This window comes from Moschus berezovskii, chromosome 17 (genome assembly GCF_049115385.1).
Source record: "Moschus berezovskii isolate FMDL1 chromosome 17, NW_MosBer_1.0, whole genome shotgun sequence".
Taxonomy (NCBI): domain Eukaryota; kingdom Metazoa; phylum Chordata; class Mammalia; order Artiodactyla; family Moschidae; genus Moschus; species Moschus berezovskii.
This window is the reverse complement of record NC_142476.1, coordinates 20842944-20862637: the sequence shown is the minus strand read 5'-3', so window position 1 is coordinate 20862637 and position 19694 is coordinate 20842944. Positions and strand designations below refer to the sequence as shown.

The 19694-nt window shown below is 38.2% G+C and overlaps 1 protein-coding gene across 1 annotated transcript in view; it reads right to left on the bottom strand.

Moving 5' to 3' along the window:
- The window catches only part of PPP2R5A (protein phosphatase 2 regulatory subunit B'alpha), a 68434-nt gene that overhangs the window by 25567 nt on the left and 23173 nt on the right, over positions 1 to 19694 (bottom strand). Inside the window, exons 2-3 of the mRNA XM_055419044.2 lie at positions 13595 to 13791; positions 8381 to 8482 (exon numbers count right to left, since the gene is read on the bottom strand). Coding sequence (XP_055275019.1) covers positions 8381 to 8482; positions 13595 to 13791 — 299 coding nt within the window. The remainder of the gene's footprint in view (positions 1 to 8380; positions 8483 to 13594; positions 13792 to 19694) is intronic.

Here is a 19694-nt window from a genome sequence, read left to right as displayed (position 1 = left end):
GGTAGAATGAAATAAATACTAAAAAGTATTACTGAAGAAAACGTTTCAGAAATAAAAGTGGGTTTTTTACAGTGAAAGAACACCATTCAACTGGGAAAATTGATTAGAAAAGTCAACACTTACATATAGCTCAATAAAAGCAACTGGCCATTAAAGGAAAAATATCTTTTGGGCATCCAAGCAAAACCACTAAGAATATGAAAGGAAAAAAAAAAATCAGACTGAAGACAATGGAATATTTAAGGTAGTTGAGGACATTAAGGAAAGAAGCTGAACCAAGGATTTTATATCAGTTCAAGCTGATCTTTAAACGTGAAGGCCACAGACAAACTGCTATGAAGCATGAAAGAACTCAGGAAGTAATGTTCACATGTGACCTTCTACTAAAGAATGAGCTTCAAATTACAAAGAAATGATCAGTAAAATTTTTCATAAGGATTGACAGTAAATATTCCTGTAGAATTAATGACAAATGATGGGCATATAGGTATTTACTGTGAGAATAAAAGTGTATTACTTTACACTAGATGCTAGAGAGGCAGGAAGTGGAGGAAGCAAAGACTACTTACTAATTTCAATACTGTTCACTCTACAGAATCAATAAACTAGCTACAAAAGAAAGCACCAAGGATATTTCTTAAAGGTATCAGCATAAAGGCAACCATTATATATATATGTGTGTGTGTGTATATATGTATATATACAGCTCTTTCTAAATATCAAAAGTATATCTTTTTAAAAAAGGGGGAATGCAAAGAAAACAGATACTACAGTTAAAAAAAAATTGTGCTATGTTTTGTGCATGTTTTATCCCATTCAATTTTTATACAACCCTGTTTTATGCCAGCTTTGTAAAGGAGGATGCAGAGAAATTTAGCAGCTTAATTAAGGTCATTTCCATAGGTAAGTTATCAAAACTGAGATTTGAGTAGAGGTCTGTCACCAGGACCATTTCCATTTCCCCATACTTTGTAATAATAATTTTCTAATATCTTGTTCAGTTCAGTTCAGTCGCTCAGTCATGTCCGACTCTTTGCAACCCCATGAAACACAGCACGCCAGGCCTCCCTGTCCATCACCAACTTCCAGAGTTCACCCATAGAGTCAGTGATGCCATCCAGCCATCTCATTCTCTGTTGTCCCCTTCTCCTCCCGCCCCCAATCCTTCCCAGCATCAGGGTCTTTTCCAGTGAGTCAACTTGTCGCATGAGGTGGCCAAAGTATTGGAGCTTCAGCTTCAACATCAGTCCTTCCAATGAACACCCAGGACTGATCTCCTTTAGGACGGACTGGTTGGATCTCCTTGCAGTCCAAGGGACTCTCAAGAGTCTTCTCCAACACCACAGTTCAAAAGCATCAATTCTTTGGCGATCAGCTTTCTTCACAGTCCAACTCTCACATCCATACATGACCACGGGAAAAACCATAGCCTTGACTAGACAGACCTTGGTTGGCAAAGTAATGTCTCTGATTTTTAATATACTATCTACGTTGGTCATAACTTTCCTTCCAAGGAGTAAGCGTCTTTTAATTTCATGGCTGAAATCAGCATCCACAATGATTTTGGAGCCCAAAAAAATAAAGTCTGACACTGTTTATCCATCTATTTCCCATGAAGTGATGGGACCAGATGCCATGATCTTTGTTTTCTGAATGTTGAGCTTCAAGCCAACCTTTTCACTCTTCTCTTTCACTTTCATCAAGAGGCTTTTGAGTTCCTCTTCACTTTCTGCCATAAGGGTGGTGTCGTCTGCATATCTGAGGTTATTGATATTTCTCCCGGCAATCCTGATTCCATCTTGTGCTTTTTCCAGTCCAGCGTTCCTCATGATGTACTCTGCACAGAAGTTAAATAAGCAGGGTGACAATATACAACCTTGACGGACTCCTTTTCCTATTTGGAACCAGTCTGCTGTTCCATGTCCAGTTCTAACTGTTGCTTCCTGACCTGCATACAGGTGTATCATTTAACTAAGGCACATCTGTACCTGTATAATTATACCTTTAAAAAGTCCCTCATGAGGGCTAAAAAAAAAAAAGTGATAGCTAGTGGGAGACCTTATTTATTGGTGTTAAATGAAGCTAAAAAGGTATGAATTAAAACTTCCTAAGAATTTGTATATATCTGTCTTGGACCATAGATGGTATCTAGGGAAGGCAGTAAAGCTTTTAATAATGTAGAACAAGGACACTGGAGCAATATTTTGCTATAAACCTTATCCTACCACTTATTTTTTGTATAATCTTAGGCAGGATTCTTGATCTATTTTAGCTTAATCTTATCCATAAAATATGAATATCTACTTTTTATAGAGTTATTACACAACCTGCTCTAGTATTCTTTTCTGAAAAATCCCATGGACAGAGGGGACTGGCGGGTTACAGTCCATGGGGTTGCAAAGAGTTGGACACGACTGAGCACACACACAAAGACATACATAATATAATTACACGATCAGCAAGTCATCTGTTAAACTAATATTATTGGTTGTATGTAGGCAAATACATTCATTTCTCTAGAAAAACACTTCATTGTCCTTGCCTGCAGATTTTAGGTCACTAACACTATCTTAAAAATACACAAATCATCCTTTCAGAATGGCTAGCATCAAAAAGACCACAAACAACAAATGTTGGAGAGGATATGGAAAAAAAGGAAGACTTGTGCACTACTGGTGGAAATATAAACTGATGAAGTCACTGTGCAGAATAATATGGAGGTTCCGCAAAAAACTGAAAACAGAATTACTATCCCACCCAGCAATTTCACTCCTAGGTGTATATCCAAAGAAAACAAAAACACTAACTTGAAAAGATACATGCATCCCAATGTTCACAGCAGCAGTATTTACAATAGGCAAGATATGGAAGCAACTTAAGTATCCATCAACAGATGAACAGATAAAAAAGAAACAGTGTGTGTATATATATATACACACACACACACAAGGGAATACTACTCAGCTATAAAAAGAATGAAATTGTGCCATTCGCAACAACATGGATGAAACTGGTGGGTATTATGCTAAGTGAAATAAATGAGAGAAAGACAAATATTATATGATATCACTTAAGCATGAAATCTAAAAAATAAAACAGACTAGTGAATATAACAAAAAAGCAGCAAGACTCACAGATATAAAGAACAAACGGGTGGTTACCACTGGGGAAAGGAAAGAAGGAAGAGGCAAGAAAGGGGTAGGGGATTACAAGGTACAAACAACTATCTATAATATAAATAAGCTACAAGAATATATTACATAGCACAGGAAATATAGCCAATATTTTATAACTACAAATGGAGTATAATTTATAAAAATACTGAATCATTATTTATACACCTGGAACTAATACAATATTGTAAATCAACTATACCCCAATAAAAATATTAAAGACATTATAGTTGAAGCATTAGGCAAGAGTACCTTTTACTTTCTCCCTCAGAGCTGTGCTTATTTTAAAAGTAAGAAAATATCTGTAAACATCATATGGGTCTTCTCAGAGCATTTTAATCAGACATTCTGGAGAGCAAAAATAAAACCTAATGTATACAATAAAAAAACCAACAATCATAAAGACTAGCCATATAAGAACATGTGCAAAGAAACCCTGTAAGGGCTTCCCAGGCAGTACAGTTCGATCCCTGGGTTGGGAAGATCCCCTAGAGAAGGAAATGGCAACCCACTCCAGTGTTCTTACCTGAAAAATTCCAAGGACAACGAAGCCTGGTGGGGGAGATAGTCCATGGGATTGCAAAGAGTTGGACATGACTGAGCAACTGAGCGCACACACACCCATGCATGCATGCAGAAGAAACCCTGAACACACATAAGTATATTTCACAGCTATAATGGAACCTTTGTAACAGTTCTTAAATACAGCATAAGAGTTACAATATGTTCTGCTCTGAATCTTATCTAAAGAGCCCCAGTTATTTAAGTATTAAGTGTGGTAGCACCAATGTGATTCAGTTAACTGAGTGAACCTCAGATGGCCTTATATTAAAGCCAGGTATTTAAGGGGAATATTTGAATAAAGAAGTTAGGGTTAGAAAGAATTGGCTGGAGAAGGTTTAATGGAAGAATCGGTCCTACTTAAAAAGTAAGTTTTTATTACCAGTTTTCCAATAATTACGAGGAGTGAGTTGTCACACAATGGCATTAGGGCAGGAAGACTATCCCTCTCTCAGTCTCAACTAAAAAGATGTGCTTCAGAGAGGACTTCTTCAATGGCAGAGTGAGGACTTCAGTAAATTCGCTTTCCCACAAAAAAAAAAAAATGAAAAGCACTTTGAGCTGGCAGAGAGACAGGTCAATAGAGATTATCTAGTTTGAGGAGCAAAAAGAAAGACTGAACACAAAATGAACAGTTGAAAAGACCTGTGGGATACCATCAATCATACCAACATCCTACACATAATGGGAGTCTCAGAAGTAGAGGATAAAGAGGAAGAAATAACAGTTGAAGAAATGGCTAAAAACATTCAAATTTGATGAAAAGTATTAATTTATACAATGAACTCAATTGGAGCTCAGTGGAGCTCCAACCAGAATTAAAAGTCAAAGAGATCCATATCTAGAGACATCATAATCAAACTGACAAAAGTTAAAGACAAATGGAAAATTTTCAAAGTGGCAAGAGATAATGTATCACATACATCAGATCCTAATAAGATTAATAACTGACTTGGACAGAAAACCATGGACACCAGAGGATCAGTGGGAGGACACCTTCGAAGTGTTAAAGGGAAAAGGCAGTTAGCCAAGAATTCTATATTCAGCCAAACTGTCCTTCAAAAATGAAGGGAAAATTAAGATATTCCCAGATTAACAGACTTGCCTTACAAGAAATATTAAAGGGAATCCTTCAGGCTGAGACGAAAGGACACCACATGTAACTTGAGTTCATAGCAAGAAAGAAAGAGCATGGGTAAAGGTAACTACATAGGTAAATATGAAAGAGTGTAAATGTATTTTTATTTATAACTCTTTCATTTTGTTTTACAAGACAACCAAATAAAGCAGTAATTATAAAACTGGGTTGATGGATGTACAATGTACAGGCACACTTTGGAGATATAGCAGGTTTGGTTCCAGGCCACCATAATAAAGTGAATTTTGCACTAAAGCAAGTCACATTAATTTTTCTGGCTTCCCAATGTATATAAAAGTTATGTTCACATTACAGTCTATTAACTATGCAATCGCATTATGTTTTATAAAAACAATGTACATACCTTAATTTAAAAATACTTTATTGCTAAAAATGCTAACCATCATCTGAGTCTTCAGCAGGTTGTAATCTTTTTGCAATAATAACATCAAAGATCACTGATCACAGATCATCATAAAAATATAACAATGTAAAAGTTGAAAATACTACAAGAATTATCAAAATGTGACACTGAGACATGAAGTAAGAAAATGGTGCTGACAGACTTGCTTGACACAAGGTTGCCACAAACCTTCAATTTGTAAAAAAATGCAATATCTGCAAAGTGCAATGAAGTAATATGCAATAAAATGCCTGCATAAAGATCCAATTTGTATGACAATAACAGCACAGAAGTGACTTTCACACATTGGAAAAGGAAATGGCAGCCCGCTCCGGTGTTCTTGCCTGGAAAATCCCAGGGATGGGGAAGCCTGATGGGCTTCCGTCTGTGGGGTCACACAGAGTCGGACACGACTGAAGTGACTTAGCAGCAGCAGCAACAGCACAGAAGAAGGGGGAGGGAATGGAGGTATACTGGACCAAAGTTTTGTATACTACTTCGTAAAATTACTATTACTACTAAAATTGAATACTACTACTATTCAACCAAACTAGTTCGTTTTAAAATGTAATCCCTAGGGTAAGTACTAAGAAAATACCTCAAAAAAGTATAGTTAAAGAAACAAGGAAATTAAAATGGTACTTCAGAAAATCTGTATTTAATACAAAACACAATAACGGAGGGGTAAAGGAATGAGAGAGACATGAGACACAGACCAGCAAAATGTTGTTCAGTCGCTAGATTATTTTCGACTCTGTGACCCCTTGGAGCCTGCCCGGCTCCTCTGTCCATGGGATTTCCCAGGCAAGAATAATGGAATGGGTTGCCATTTCCTTCTCCAGGGGTTCCTCCCAAACCAAGGATAGAATCCACATCTCCTGCATTGCAGGCTGATTCTTTACCACTGAACTACCAGGGAACGCCAAAACAGCAAACGTAAATTCTACCTTACCAGCAATTACATTAAATACAAATGGATTAAACATTAGTCAAAAGCAGAGACTGTCAAAACTGATTTTAAAAAAAACAGGTTTCAACTACATGCTGTTTACAAGAGACACTATTTATTGAGCCACACCGTGTGCCTTGCAGGATCTTTGTTCCCTAACCATGGATTGAACTTAGGCCCTCAGCAGTGAAACTGAGAAGTCCTAACCACTGGACCACCAAGGAATTCCCAAGAGACACAATTTAGATTCAAAGAAACAAATAGATAAGAAGTCAATGTACAGAAAAGATGTATCATGCAAACAGTAACCAAAAGAGAGTTAGACAGAGGTGGTAAAATACTATACAAATATAGTATTTATATAGTGGATAAATTTATGTAGTATTTATATATATAAATTTATTAGTATTTATATAAATATAGTATTTAAACAGTGGTTATAGAATACTATATCAGACAAAATGAACTTTAACACAAAATCTGTAAAATGATTATAAATATAATTTATAAGACCCCAAAATACATGAATCAAAAACTGACCTAACAGAAGAGAGAAACAGACAATTCAACTCTAACAGTAGGAAATTTCAGTATTTCATTTTCAACAGTGGAGAGAACTAGACAGAAGATCAACAAGGAAACTGAAAACTTAAACAACCAACTAGATCTAAGAGATTTCAACACAACACTCCATCCAACAACAGTATACACATTCTTCTCAAGCACACATGAAACATTCTCCATGATAAAGTATATGCTAGGCCCATTATATTTAAAAGGACTGAAAACTTCAAAGTATATTCACCAACCACAATGGAATAAAATTATAAATCAGTAACAGAAAGAAATATGGGAGCCACAAATATGCAGAAATTAGGGTGAAAGTTGCTCAGTCGTGTCTCACTCTCTGTGACCCTATGGACTATACAGTCCATGGAATTCTCCAGGTCAGAATACTGGAGTGGGTAGCCTATCCCCCCTTTTCCAATATTATTCAACCCAGGGATTGAACCCAGGTCTCTGGCATTGCAGGTGGACTCTTTACCAGCTGAGCCATCAAGGAAGCCCAAGAATACTGGAATGGGTAGCCTATCCCTTCTCCAGTGGATCTTCCTGACCCAGGAATTGAACCAGGGTCTCCTGCATTGCAGGCAGATTCTTTAGCAGCTGAGCTACTAGGGAAGCCCAGTCCCTCAGTTGTACCCGATTCTTTGCGACCCCATGGATGATAGTCCATGGAATTCTCCAGGTCAGAATACTGGAGTGGGTAACCTTCCCTTCTCCAGGGGATCTTCCCAACCAAGGGATCAAACCCAGGTCTCCCATCTTGCAGGCAGACTCTTTATAAGCTGAGCCACAAAGGAAGCCCAGAAATTAAACACATTCCTAAATAACTAATGGGCCAAATAAGTCACAGAGGAAGTTAGAAAACACTTTGAAATGAATGAAAATAAAAACACAATGTGTCAAAACTTATGGGAAACATGTTAAACAAAAACTTACACATTCATACCAGTTCTAGTCACAACGGCCAAAAAGTAGAAACCACCTAACTGTCCATCTACTGATTAATGGATAAACAAAATGTGGTATGCCCATACAATGGAATATTATTCAGCCATTAAAAGCAACGACATATTGATACATGTTACAATATCGATGAACCCTGAAAATATTATGTTAAGCAAATAAGGTCACATATTATGAGTCCATTTATATTAAATATCCAGGACAGGCAAATACACAGACACAGAGAGTAGATTAATAGCTGCCAATGGCTGGGAGGTAGGGGGTGGGTAAAGAATGGGAACTGACTGTTAATGACAAGGGTGCTTCCATCTGGGGTGATGAAAAGATTGTGAATGATGAAAAGGTAATGGAAAGGTGCCTATTACACTAGGTAATAGTGATGGCTGCACAGCATTACAAATGTAGTTAATACTATGGAATATACTTTAAAACAGTTTAAAAGGTAAATGTTAAGTGTAGTTTACAATTAAAAAAATGAAAAACAGTATTTTGGGAAAAGGAAATATTAAGAAAATGTATTAAAAATCTAGTACTTTAAATAGACACTCAAATCTAACACAGTGTTCCATGATTTCAGCAGAACAGCATAAATGTAAAAATTTTCAATATAAAATTATGTTCCATACTTGTATGTGAGGCCAAGAGGCCTCAAGTGTGGGTTCATCCTCTTCTGGATCAAAATCTGGATTATCACTTGGAGGAAGAGTTCGGAAGATGTTAGCACTGATCTGTAAAGAAAAATAAATTTAGACTTCTATTCTCTGTTGTTCAGTTAAATTTTTAAATGCAAAATGAAATATTTTAAAGCTAACTTTAAGAAAAAAGCTGTGACTGTAAGTTTAGCTCAAAACCTATAAAACTCTTCAAGATATGAAGGCAGCCCATCAAATTTCATACAGACTACCTCCAGATTCCTCTTTAAATCACAATTTTTTTTTTCAAAGTTTGCTTAAAAAAAAAAGTGGAGGGGAGGAAATTGGGGGAGGGGAGCATAAAGTTCCTAACTCTCCCTATCCCTAACTTACTCTTTCAATCTTTCCACAACTGCTCCCATACTTTAACCCAGACTTTTACTTACCTTATAACCCAAAAGAGTTTGGTAAAATATCTCTATTCTTATACACACACCACATTTTATAAAGAGGAGGAGGATGGGGGCCATTACATAGTTTATAATACCCCATGATGATATGGCATCACCGACTCAATGGACATGGGTTTGGGTGGACTCCAGGACTTGGTGATGGACAGGGATGCCTGGCATGCTGCGGTTCATGGGGTCGCAAAGAGTTGGACACAACTGAGCGATCGAACTGAACTGATGATGATTTGATTTCATTTACTGAAGAAGCACAGGCTGGAATCAAGACTGCCGGGAGAAATCTCAATAATCTCAGATATGCAGATGACACCACCCTTATGGCAGAAAGTGAAGAGGAACTCAAAAGCCTCTTAATGAAAGTGAAAGAGGAGAGTCAAAAAGTTGGCTTGAAGCTCAACATTCAGAAAATTAAGATCATGGCATCTGGTCCCATCATTTCATGGGAAATAGATGGAGAAACAGTGGAAACAGTGTCAGATTTTTTTTGGGGGGGGGGGCTCCAAAATCACTGCAGATGGTGATTTTAGCCATGAAATTAAAAGACGCTTACTCCTTGGAAGGAAAGTTATGATCAACCTAGATAGCATATTAAAAAGCAGAGACATTACTTTGCCAACAAAGGTCTGTCTAGTCAAGGCTATGGTTTTTCCCGTGGTCATGTATGGATGTGAGAGTTGGACTGTGAAGAAAGCTGATCGCCGAAGAATTGATGCTTTTGAGCTGTGGTGCTGGAGAAGACTCTTGAGAGTCCCTTGGACTGCAAGGAGATCCAACCAGTCCATCCTAAAGGAGATCAGTCCTGGGTGTTCATTGGAAGGACTGATGCTAAAGCTGAAACTGCAATACTTTGGCCACCTCATGCGAAGAGTTGACTCACTGGAAAAGACTCTGATGTTGGGAAAGGTTGGGGGCGGGAGGAGAAGGGGACGACGGAGAATGAGATGGCTGGATGGCATCACCGACTCTGTGGACATGAGTTTTGAGTGAACTCCGGGAGTTGGTGATGGACAGGGAGGCCTGGTGTGCTGTGATTCACGGGGTCGCAAAGAGTCGGACACGACTGAGCGACTGACCTGAACTGAACTCTGAGCCTTTTAAAAAATACTAATCTCTCTGAAATAAAGGTACGCTTTGAGACTCTTCATTTTAGATTCTAACTCATCTTTCAAGCTGCCTTACTACCAAAGTACACTACAATCCTTCTCTAGCAAAGAATAGATTGTGAACCCAACTCAAAATTCTTTGAAGAATGCTAACAGACTGACAGACCAAATGGTTCAGTAAACACGTAAGGCCCTAACACTTGAGGCACTGGTCATTTAAGATAAATTACTTAGGGAATAGAGGATGAGACAAATGTTGTTTGGTGGTATAAGCAAATTCGCAACCATTCTTATGAAGTGGCACCTATGATATGCGAAATAACTGTTAACTGTCAATTACTATAAGGGGCTTCCCCAGTGGTTTGTTGGCAAAGAATATGCCTGTAATGCAGTAGACACAGGGGATGTGTGTTCTATCTCTAGGTTGGGAAGATACCCTGGAGGGGGACATGGAAACCATTCCAGTATTCTTGCCTGGAGAATCCCATGGATAGAGGATCTTGGCAGGCTACAGTCCACAGGGTTGCAAAGAGTTGGACACGACTAAACTGACTTAGCACGCACACACACACAACCCTAAGACTTAGAAAGTAAAAATCTAAAATTTTGATTTGCTAAAACTCAAAACCTATATATGGGGAAGAGCCAATAGATCGTTTGAAGTGAAATCGCTAAGTCGTGTCCAACTCTTGGCGACCCCATGGATGGAGGAGCCTGGTAGGCTACCGTCCACGGGATTTTCCAGGCAAGAGTGCTGGAGTGGGTTGCCATTTCCTTCTCCAGGGGATCTTTCCAACCCAGGGATCAAACCCAGGTCTCCTGCATTGCAGACAGATGCTTTACTGTCTGAGCCACCAGGGAAGCCAATTTCACAACAAGTGGCAGAAAGTCATAGCTAGAACTCAAAAAGGGAATATATCCCATAGAAGGGCATAATTTGCCTTTGAAATCATACTTATTATTGTTGGTTGTAAAAAAAAAAAGTAAACCTTGTAGCCACCAATAAAATTAACTGTGTATCCCAAATACACCAAAAAGCTTTAAAGAACTGAGTAGGCTTCTTAACTAGAAATTAAGTACCCAGAAGTTAAAAAAAATTTTTAAAAAGACAAAAAAAACACACCTTTTGCTTTGGAAAACAAATTAAATCCCAAAATTTATTAACATATGGTAAATTACAGAATAATCTGACTCAAATATGTACGTATAACTTATTTTGTTGTTGCCCAGTAGCTAAGTCGTATCTGACTCTTTGCAACCCCATGGACTGCAGCGCACCAGGCTTTTCTGTCCTTCACCATCTCCTGGAGCTTGCTCAAACTCACGTCCATTAGTGACGCCATCTAACCATCTCATCCTCTGTCACCCCCTTCTTTTCTTGTCCTTAATCTTTCCCAGGATCAGGGTCTTTTCCAACGAGTCAGCTCTTCACATCAGGTGGCCAAAGTACTGGAGCTTCAGCATCAGTCCTTCCAATGAAGATTCAGGGCTGATTTCCTATAGCATTGACCGATTTGATCTCCTTGCTGTCCAAGGGACTCTCAAGAGTCTCCTCCAACACCACAGATGAAAAGCGTCAATTCTTCAACACTCAGCCTTCTTTATGGTCCAACTCTCACATCCATACATGACTACTAGAAAAACCATAGCTTTGACTAGACGGACCTTTGTCAGCAAAGTAATGTCTCTGCTTTTCAGTATGCTGTCTAGGTTGGTCATAGTTTTTCTTCCAAGGAGCAATCATCTTTTAATTTCAGGGTGCAGTCACCTTCTGCGGTGATTTTGAAACCCAAGAAAATAAAGTCTGTCACTGTTTGCATTGTTTCCCCATCTATCTGCTGTGAAGTAATAGGAGCAGATGCCATAATCTTAGTTTTCAGAATGTTGAGTTTTAAGCCAGCTTTTTCACTTTTCTCTTTCACCTTCATCTAGAAGCTCATTAGTTGCTCTTCATTTTCTGCCTTTAAAGTTGTATTATCTGCATATCTGAAGCTTTTGATATTTCTCTCCACAATCTTGATTCCAGCTTGTGATTCGTCCAGCCCAGCATTTCACATGAAGTACTTTGCATGTAAGTTAAATAAGCAGGGTGACAACATACAGCCTTTCCCAATTTTGAACCAGTTCGTTGTTCCATGTCCAGTTCTAACTGCTGCTTCTTGACCTGCATACAGGTTTCTCTGGAGGCAGGTAATATGGTCTGGGAGTCCCATCTCATTAAGGATATTCCAGTTTGTTGTGATCCACGTAGTCAAAGGCTTCAGCATAGTCAATGTAGCAGAAGTAGATGTTTTTTCTGGAATTCCCTTACTTTTTCTATGACCCAGCATTTGTTGGCAAAACACCCTCTTCCAACAACATAAGAGATGACTCTACACATGGACATCACCAGGTAGCCAGTATCGAAATCAGACTGATTATATTCTTTGCAGTCGAAGACAGAGAAGTTCTATATGGTCAGCAAAAACAAGATTTGGAGCTGACTGTGGCTCAGATCTTCAGCTCCTTAACGCAAAATTCAGGCTCAAATTGAAAAAAGTAGGGAAAACCACTAAGCCATTCAGGTATAACCTAAATCAAATCCCTTGTGATTATACAGTGGCGGTAACGAATAGATCCAAGAGACTAGATCTGGTAGACAGACTGCACGAAGAACTATGGATGAAAGTTCATAACATTGTACAGGAGGTGATGACCAAAACCATCCCCAAGAAAAAGAAATGCCAGAAGACAAAGTGGCTGTCAGAGGAGGCCTAATAAACAGCTGAGGAAAGAGAAGCAAAAGGCAAAGGAGAAAGGGAAAGATATACTCAACTGAATGTAGAGTTCCAGAGAATAGCAAGGAGAGGTAAGAAAGCCTTCTTAAGTGACCAATGCAAAGAGTATAATTTAGTTTAGATCATACTTGCTATAACCTTCTGTGTGTTAGTAGCTCAGTCATGTCTGACTCTGTGAAACCTTCCATAACTAACACAAGTTTAAACTGTGTGCCTGGTGACTTTAATTATTCCAAATGAATTTTTATATTTTGTTATGCGCTAAACAGCTTGACGAATATGGTTAATTAATTAATAAATAGTACCCTAAACAACCTTTCTTCAACAGTTTTTTTTTTCCCATCAGGTATTTCAAATGTTTGTTTACATCATTTAAGAGTCCTGAGTTTTGATTAAAATTCAATGCTATAGATGCTACATATATGATATCAAAATGTCCTAAATAAGAATGGTTTATATTTGACTCCCTTATCCAATTCTGAGATGTGGAGAGCCCCATATTTTTTCATTAGTCTTTTCTTCCCCCTTTAGCTATTCCTTCTCCATTCAGCTACATGACATTAATTACCTACCAACCCATATAATCTTGAGCTTACATCTTTCTCCTAAGGTCTAGATCCACACTCTCCAATGTGGTAGCCACCAGTCATTGTGGCCACTGAATTCCAAAACTATCATAAAGCAATGACACCATCAATGGAATGGATAATCTTTCAAACGGACTATTTTAAAAAACATTCTTTTGAGCACATCAACTATTGTACATTTACTAAAAATCAATCTCATTAAATTGTAATTACACCTCAGATCTTACTTGAATTTATATAAATCTGAGGAACTTAAAGTCTAGAAGCTTACCATTTTTACTATATCAGAATACGCTGATTCAACAATTACACCACGATTAGTTGAAACATACTCAACCAGTTCATTCAATGTTGCTCTTTTGATTTCTTTGCTCTTCAAGTCTGAAACAGAGTCCATGAAATCAAACAGTATGCAACACTGCTGCAACTTCTGACAGAAAAGCTCTTGCTGTTCATTTGAGGTGGCATCTATAAATAAAAACAGAGAGAACTTAGAAATGACCTACTCAGAAGTTACCTTCATATGTTTACTATCTTGTAGAAGCTATTCACATATATAAAGTAAAATTTTTCTCAAAAGCCTAGTGAGAAATTTACCATATAATCCCATTATTCATGCCAGGAATGAAATTTTACGTTCCTCCTCTCTCACTACCCATAATCAATCATTAAATATTATTGATTCTGTTTTTTTTTTTATCTGGAATCTATCCTCTTCTTGTCACTCCCTCTGCTACTTTAACGACTCACACATTCATCATTTATACTACAGCCATGACATCCTGGGGCTTCCCACATGACGTGGTGGTAAAGAATCCGCCAGCCAACACAGGAGACTCAAGAGACATGGGTTCAATCCCTGGGTTGGGAAGATCTCCTGGAGTAGGAAATGGCAATCTATTCCAGTATTCTTGCCTGGAAAATTTCATGGACAGAAGAGTCTGGTGGGCTACAGTCCATGGGGTCGCAAGAGAGTCAGACATGACTTAGAGACTAAATTACCACCACCACCACCACCTACCAATGCCTTCCTCCAAGGGATCTTCCCAACTCAGAGAAGGCTCCTCAAGGGCAAGGATCATTCACTGAGCAGGCTTTCCTTTTCATCTCTTTTACTACTAACATGGGATATATAGGGGGTTTCCCAGGTTTTTTCCCCAGTGCCAAAGAATCCACTGGCCAATGCAGGAGTCGCAAGTTGAATCCCTGGGTCAGGAAGATCCCCTGGAGAAGGAAATGGCAACACACTCACTCCAGTACTCTTGCCTGGGAAATCCCATGGCCAGAGGGGCCTAGTGGGCTAAAGTCCATGGGGTTCTCTTACATGACAGGCTAGTAGCCTACAGCTATCATGTTCGAAGACACAATATGATCTTCAAGACTAGCAAATAGGAGATTCAGGAACATGTTACATATAAAAAGTAAGTTTCTTTTTCTGGGCACCTATCTCTTCAGCCTCCTCTGAGAATAAATTCATGTTTTTCATAGCTTCTCCATTCAGTAATGTGCTACTTAGCCTAAAGATTTCTTTAAAGTTGCTTTCTCCTCCAGAATTATGTCCCAGCATTACCTAATATTTGGATGGAAAAGGTCACCTTTGGATTTTATCAAACATTAGATATATTTAGAAAGCAGTTAACATTTCAACTCATTTGGCACTGAGTTAAAATAGAAATGTCCAGTCCTCAAATTTTAAGTACTGAGGAATAGAAAAATCTTTTCTTACCTAAAAACACCTTCTATAAGTACATGTTCTATGTAGTCTGAATGCTACATAATAAAACATAATGCTACTAACATTAGCATTTCCTTCATGCCAAATACAATTCTAAGTGTTTCCTATGTCTATTCATTTAACTTTAAAACAGTCCTCTGAGGCTAGTTTTAAAAGTTAGAGATGATTTCCTGTCTTCAAGAGCTTAGAAGCAAGTTGAAAAAGCAAGACATAAAACCTTAAAAAATATAACCTGGAGTCAAAAAGAATTTGAGAGTGCTTACAAGATTAAATATAAACAGAACAATTAAAAATAAAATCAGGATTAATTAAAAGCAGGAAAGCTATACAAGGTATTTGACTGCTGTATTTAAGCACTTTGCACTGAGTCTCTTGGAAGCTAAGGTAAAACAACGGTGGAAGAGTTGATCAGATTGTAAAAGGTTAAGTGAGAGACGAGATGATGCTCCTGTCGTCTACTATTGGTTGGCCTACTTCTAGGTTCAAGACACATAACATTTTTATATCAGTCAAAATATTTTTATAATGGTTATCCTAGTAAGAAAACATCAATGGTTTTATCATTAAAAAATTATAAAATAGATGTTTAATACAGCCTAACTCTTAGGGATCTTTCTGAAACATCAATTTTCAGAATTTTCTCATAAGAAAAAGAGACAAAAAAATATATTTCAATAAGCTGAAAAAATAAAAACTATAGCCTGGCTGTATTTCGTAAACATGAGTAAGAGTAATTTGTGAGAAAAAGAATGTATAATAATTTTGTTCACTAAATGTAGAAAGTACTGACAGTGTCTACACCGATCACTTTACACTTCAGTTTCCCCATTACAAGCATGCGAGCAAATGAAGCATACTCAGTGGTGTTTCAACATGGCAATGTCTTACTTTCAGGTGGTAAGATCACATTTTTGTTTTTACTTGGCTATTTTTACTAGGCCAATGTAATAGACTTGAAATACCAATATATTCATACTTATCGTCATCGCTTAAAAATACCTCTGATATTGATAACAAGATATACAGGTTCAAAAACAGTGCTTTCAGACTTGCAACTACTTGGAAAACTTAGCACCCTCAAACAACCTTTTATAGGAAATTCTGAGGACATGACGCAGCAATAGGGAGAAAGGGAAAGGAATGGAATCCAGGAATTATGGAAATTCAAGAAAAGCAGACCTAGAGAAAAACTGGATCAGTTTAGAGCAGGAGGAAAGAAGGCCCTAAGAAACTGGTCTGTAAAGCAGAATCATTAGGGTATCTTATCACATGGAGATTTGGAGGAAAAAACTGAGAGTATGTTAAAGGTGGGGAAAAAATAGACAATTAGAAATTCCAGGAAATACTTAAAAAAACTAAATAAGAAAGGAAATATATTATGCAGCTCTGGAGCCTATGCAGTCACACATAAACCCTGCCCACTGGCTTTCAACTTCTAGAACTTAACAATTTACATAAAACTTAATTATGGCCATAGAAAATATTAGCCTTAAAAATGTAAAGATGACAAAAGCTGAGGGTGAAAGGAGAGAAGGAGAAACTGAGGGGCACTACCTTTCCAACTTCACTTCCCATCATCCCGCCTTTACACCCTAAGTTCCATTCACGGTGACAGTTCCAAGTTCCCCAGGTGGCCCGTCTGTACATGTACTGGCTGGAATGCACCTTCCTATCATTATTTCTTCATTTTCTTTAGAAGCAAATAAAGACAGTGCCCATGCAAACACTACTCAATGAGTAAAAAAGTTTATTTTTTAAATTTTTAATTGGAGGATAACTGCTTTACAAGGATGTCTTAGTTTCCACTGTACAAACAGCGTGAGTCAGCTCTAAGCATACATATATCCCCTCCCTCCTGAGCCTCTCTCCCACCCCTCTAGGTCATCACAGAGCACTGAGTTGAGCTCCCTGTGCTTCACAGTAGCTTCCTACTAGTTACCTATTTTAAACACGTTATTGCATATATGTCAGTGCTACTTTCTCCATTCATCCCACCCTCTCCTCTCGCAGTAAAAAACTTTAGTCAAAGGATTTTAAGTCTACCAGGACCATTAAACACAACTATACCCTGTACTGTGAGACAGAGAATAAGGATATGTTAAGCCTAATATCATTAATTTATAAAACTTCCTTTGTACTAATTTCAAGCCTATCAAGTGCAGTGTTAAGTGTTAGTCTCTCAGTTGTGTTGGACTCTTACAACCCCATAGACTATAGCCCACTAGGCTCCTCTGTCCACGGGATTCTCCAGGCAAGAATACTGGAGTGGGATGCCATTTCCTTCTCCAGGGGATCTTCCTGACCCAGGATCGAATTCAAGTTTCCTGCAGTGCAGGCAGATTCTTTACCATCTGAGCCACCAGGGAAGCCCAGAACTATTGCAAACTATCAAGCGCAGTAGTTCTAAAATTTGTCCAAAAATTATTTAATACTCCTTTCTTCAGAAGGTGGAGTCCACTTCTTCTGCTATCAATGTGGGCTGGACTAAAGTGACTTGCTTCCAGGGAACACAGTGAATACTGCAGAAGTGATGCAAAATGACTTCCAAGGTGGATTCCTGCTGGAGTCACAAGATATCTCAAGGTTCACAGAATAAACTATTTGAGAAAAAAATAACACCTATGTAGTTGAGTACAGAACCTAGCTGATCACCTGACTCATTTGATATGAGCGAACTTTGTAAGAAGTTTTTGAAGTAAATTAGAGTCTTTAGAAAAATGTAAAGAAGTTTTACACTGTACTCTTTGGTGTCAGTTTATGAAAACCTATTTAGAAAGACTGTACCACCAAATTAACAGGTATTTAAGAAAAGTTCAGGTTTTTTAACATAGTACAAGTTGTATCTGACTATATTAAGTATCATGGAATATATGAAAACTTCCAATCTCAACCACATTGGTATGTTAATTCATTCTCAAGAGAAGAAGGTCAGTTTCTTAAGAAACATGGTGTTCATGATGAATTTTCAATGTCTGAGTTTATTCCTTGGCCTTATACATGCAGATACATGGTTTTTAATCATATAAAATACAAATATAAATTAGCCAAGCTCATGACATAGTAACAAATGCTAGTTTATTAATTTAGGATGAGAAATTATTCCAAGTATTATATCTGTCCATGGGATTTCCCAGGCAAGAATAGTGGAGTGGGTAGCAATTTCTTCCTCCAGTGGATCTTCTCAACTCAGGGATTGAACCCACGTCTCCTGCATTGGCAAGCAGATTCTTTACCACTGAGCCACCAGGGAAGCCCAGTTAAACCTTAAGCATACCTATCAGTTTAGTTCAGTTCAGTCATTCAGCCATGTCTGACTCTTTGCAACCCCTGGACTGCAGCATGCCAGGCTTCCCTGTCTATTACCAATTCCCGGAGCTTGCTCAAACTCATGTCCATAGAGTCAGGGATGATATCCAACCATCTCATCCTCTGTCACCCCCTTCTCCTCCTGCCTTCAATCTTTCACAGCATCGGGGTTTTTTCTAATAGGTCAGTTCTTCCCATCAGGTGGCTAAAGTATTGGAGCTTCAGCTTCAGCATCAGTCCTTACAATGAATATTCAGGACTGATTTCCTTTAGGATGGACTGGTTGGATATCCTTGCAGTCCAAGGACTCTCAAGGGTCTTCTTCAAGATCACACTTCAAAAGCATTAATTCTTCAGTGTTCAGCTTTCTTTATGGTCCAACTCTCACATCCGTACACGACTACTGGAAAAACAATAGCTTTGACTATGCGGACCTCTGTTGGCAAAGTAATGTCTCTTCTTTTCAATATGCTGTCTAGGTTGGTCATAACTTTCCTTCCAAGAAGCAAGTGTCTTTTAATTTCATGGCTGCAGTCAACATCTGCAGTGATTTTGGAGCCCAAGAAACACTGTTTCCATTGTTTCCCCATCTATTTGCCATGAAGTGATGGGACTGGATGCCATAATCTGAGTTTGATGAATGAGTTTTAAGCCAGTTTTTTCACTTTTCTCTTTGACCTTCATCAAGAGGCTCTTTAGTTCCTCTTCACTTTCTGCAGTAAGGGTGGTGTCATCTGCATATCTGAAGTTACTGATATTTCTCCCGGCAATCTTGAGTCCAGCTTGTGCTTCATCTAGCTTGGCATTTCACATGATGTACTCTGCATATAAGTTAAATAAGCAGGGTGACAATATACAGCCTTGATGTACTCCTTTTCCTATTTGGAACCAGTCTGTTGTTCCATGTCCACTTCTAACTGTTGCTTCCTGACCTGTACATAGGTTTCTTAAGAGGCAGGTCAGGTGGTCTGATATTCCTATCTCTTTCAGAATTTTTCACAGTTTCTTGTGATCCACACAGTCAAAGGCTTTGGCATAGTCAATGAAGCAGAAATAGATGTTTTTCTGGAACTCTCTTGCTTTTTCCATGATCCAGCGGATGTTGGCAATTTGATCTCTGATTCCTCTGCCTTTTCTAAAACCAGCTTGAACATCTGGAAGTTCATGGTTCACATATTGCTGAAGCCTGGCTTGGAGAATTTTGAGCATGACTTTACTAGCGTGTGAGATGAGTGCAATTGTGCAGTAGTTTAAGCATTCTTTGGCATTGCCTTTCTTTGGGATTGGAATGAAGACTGACCTTTTCCAGTCCCGTGGCCATTGCTGAGTT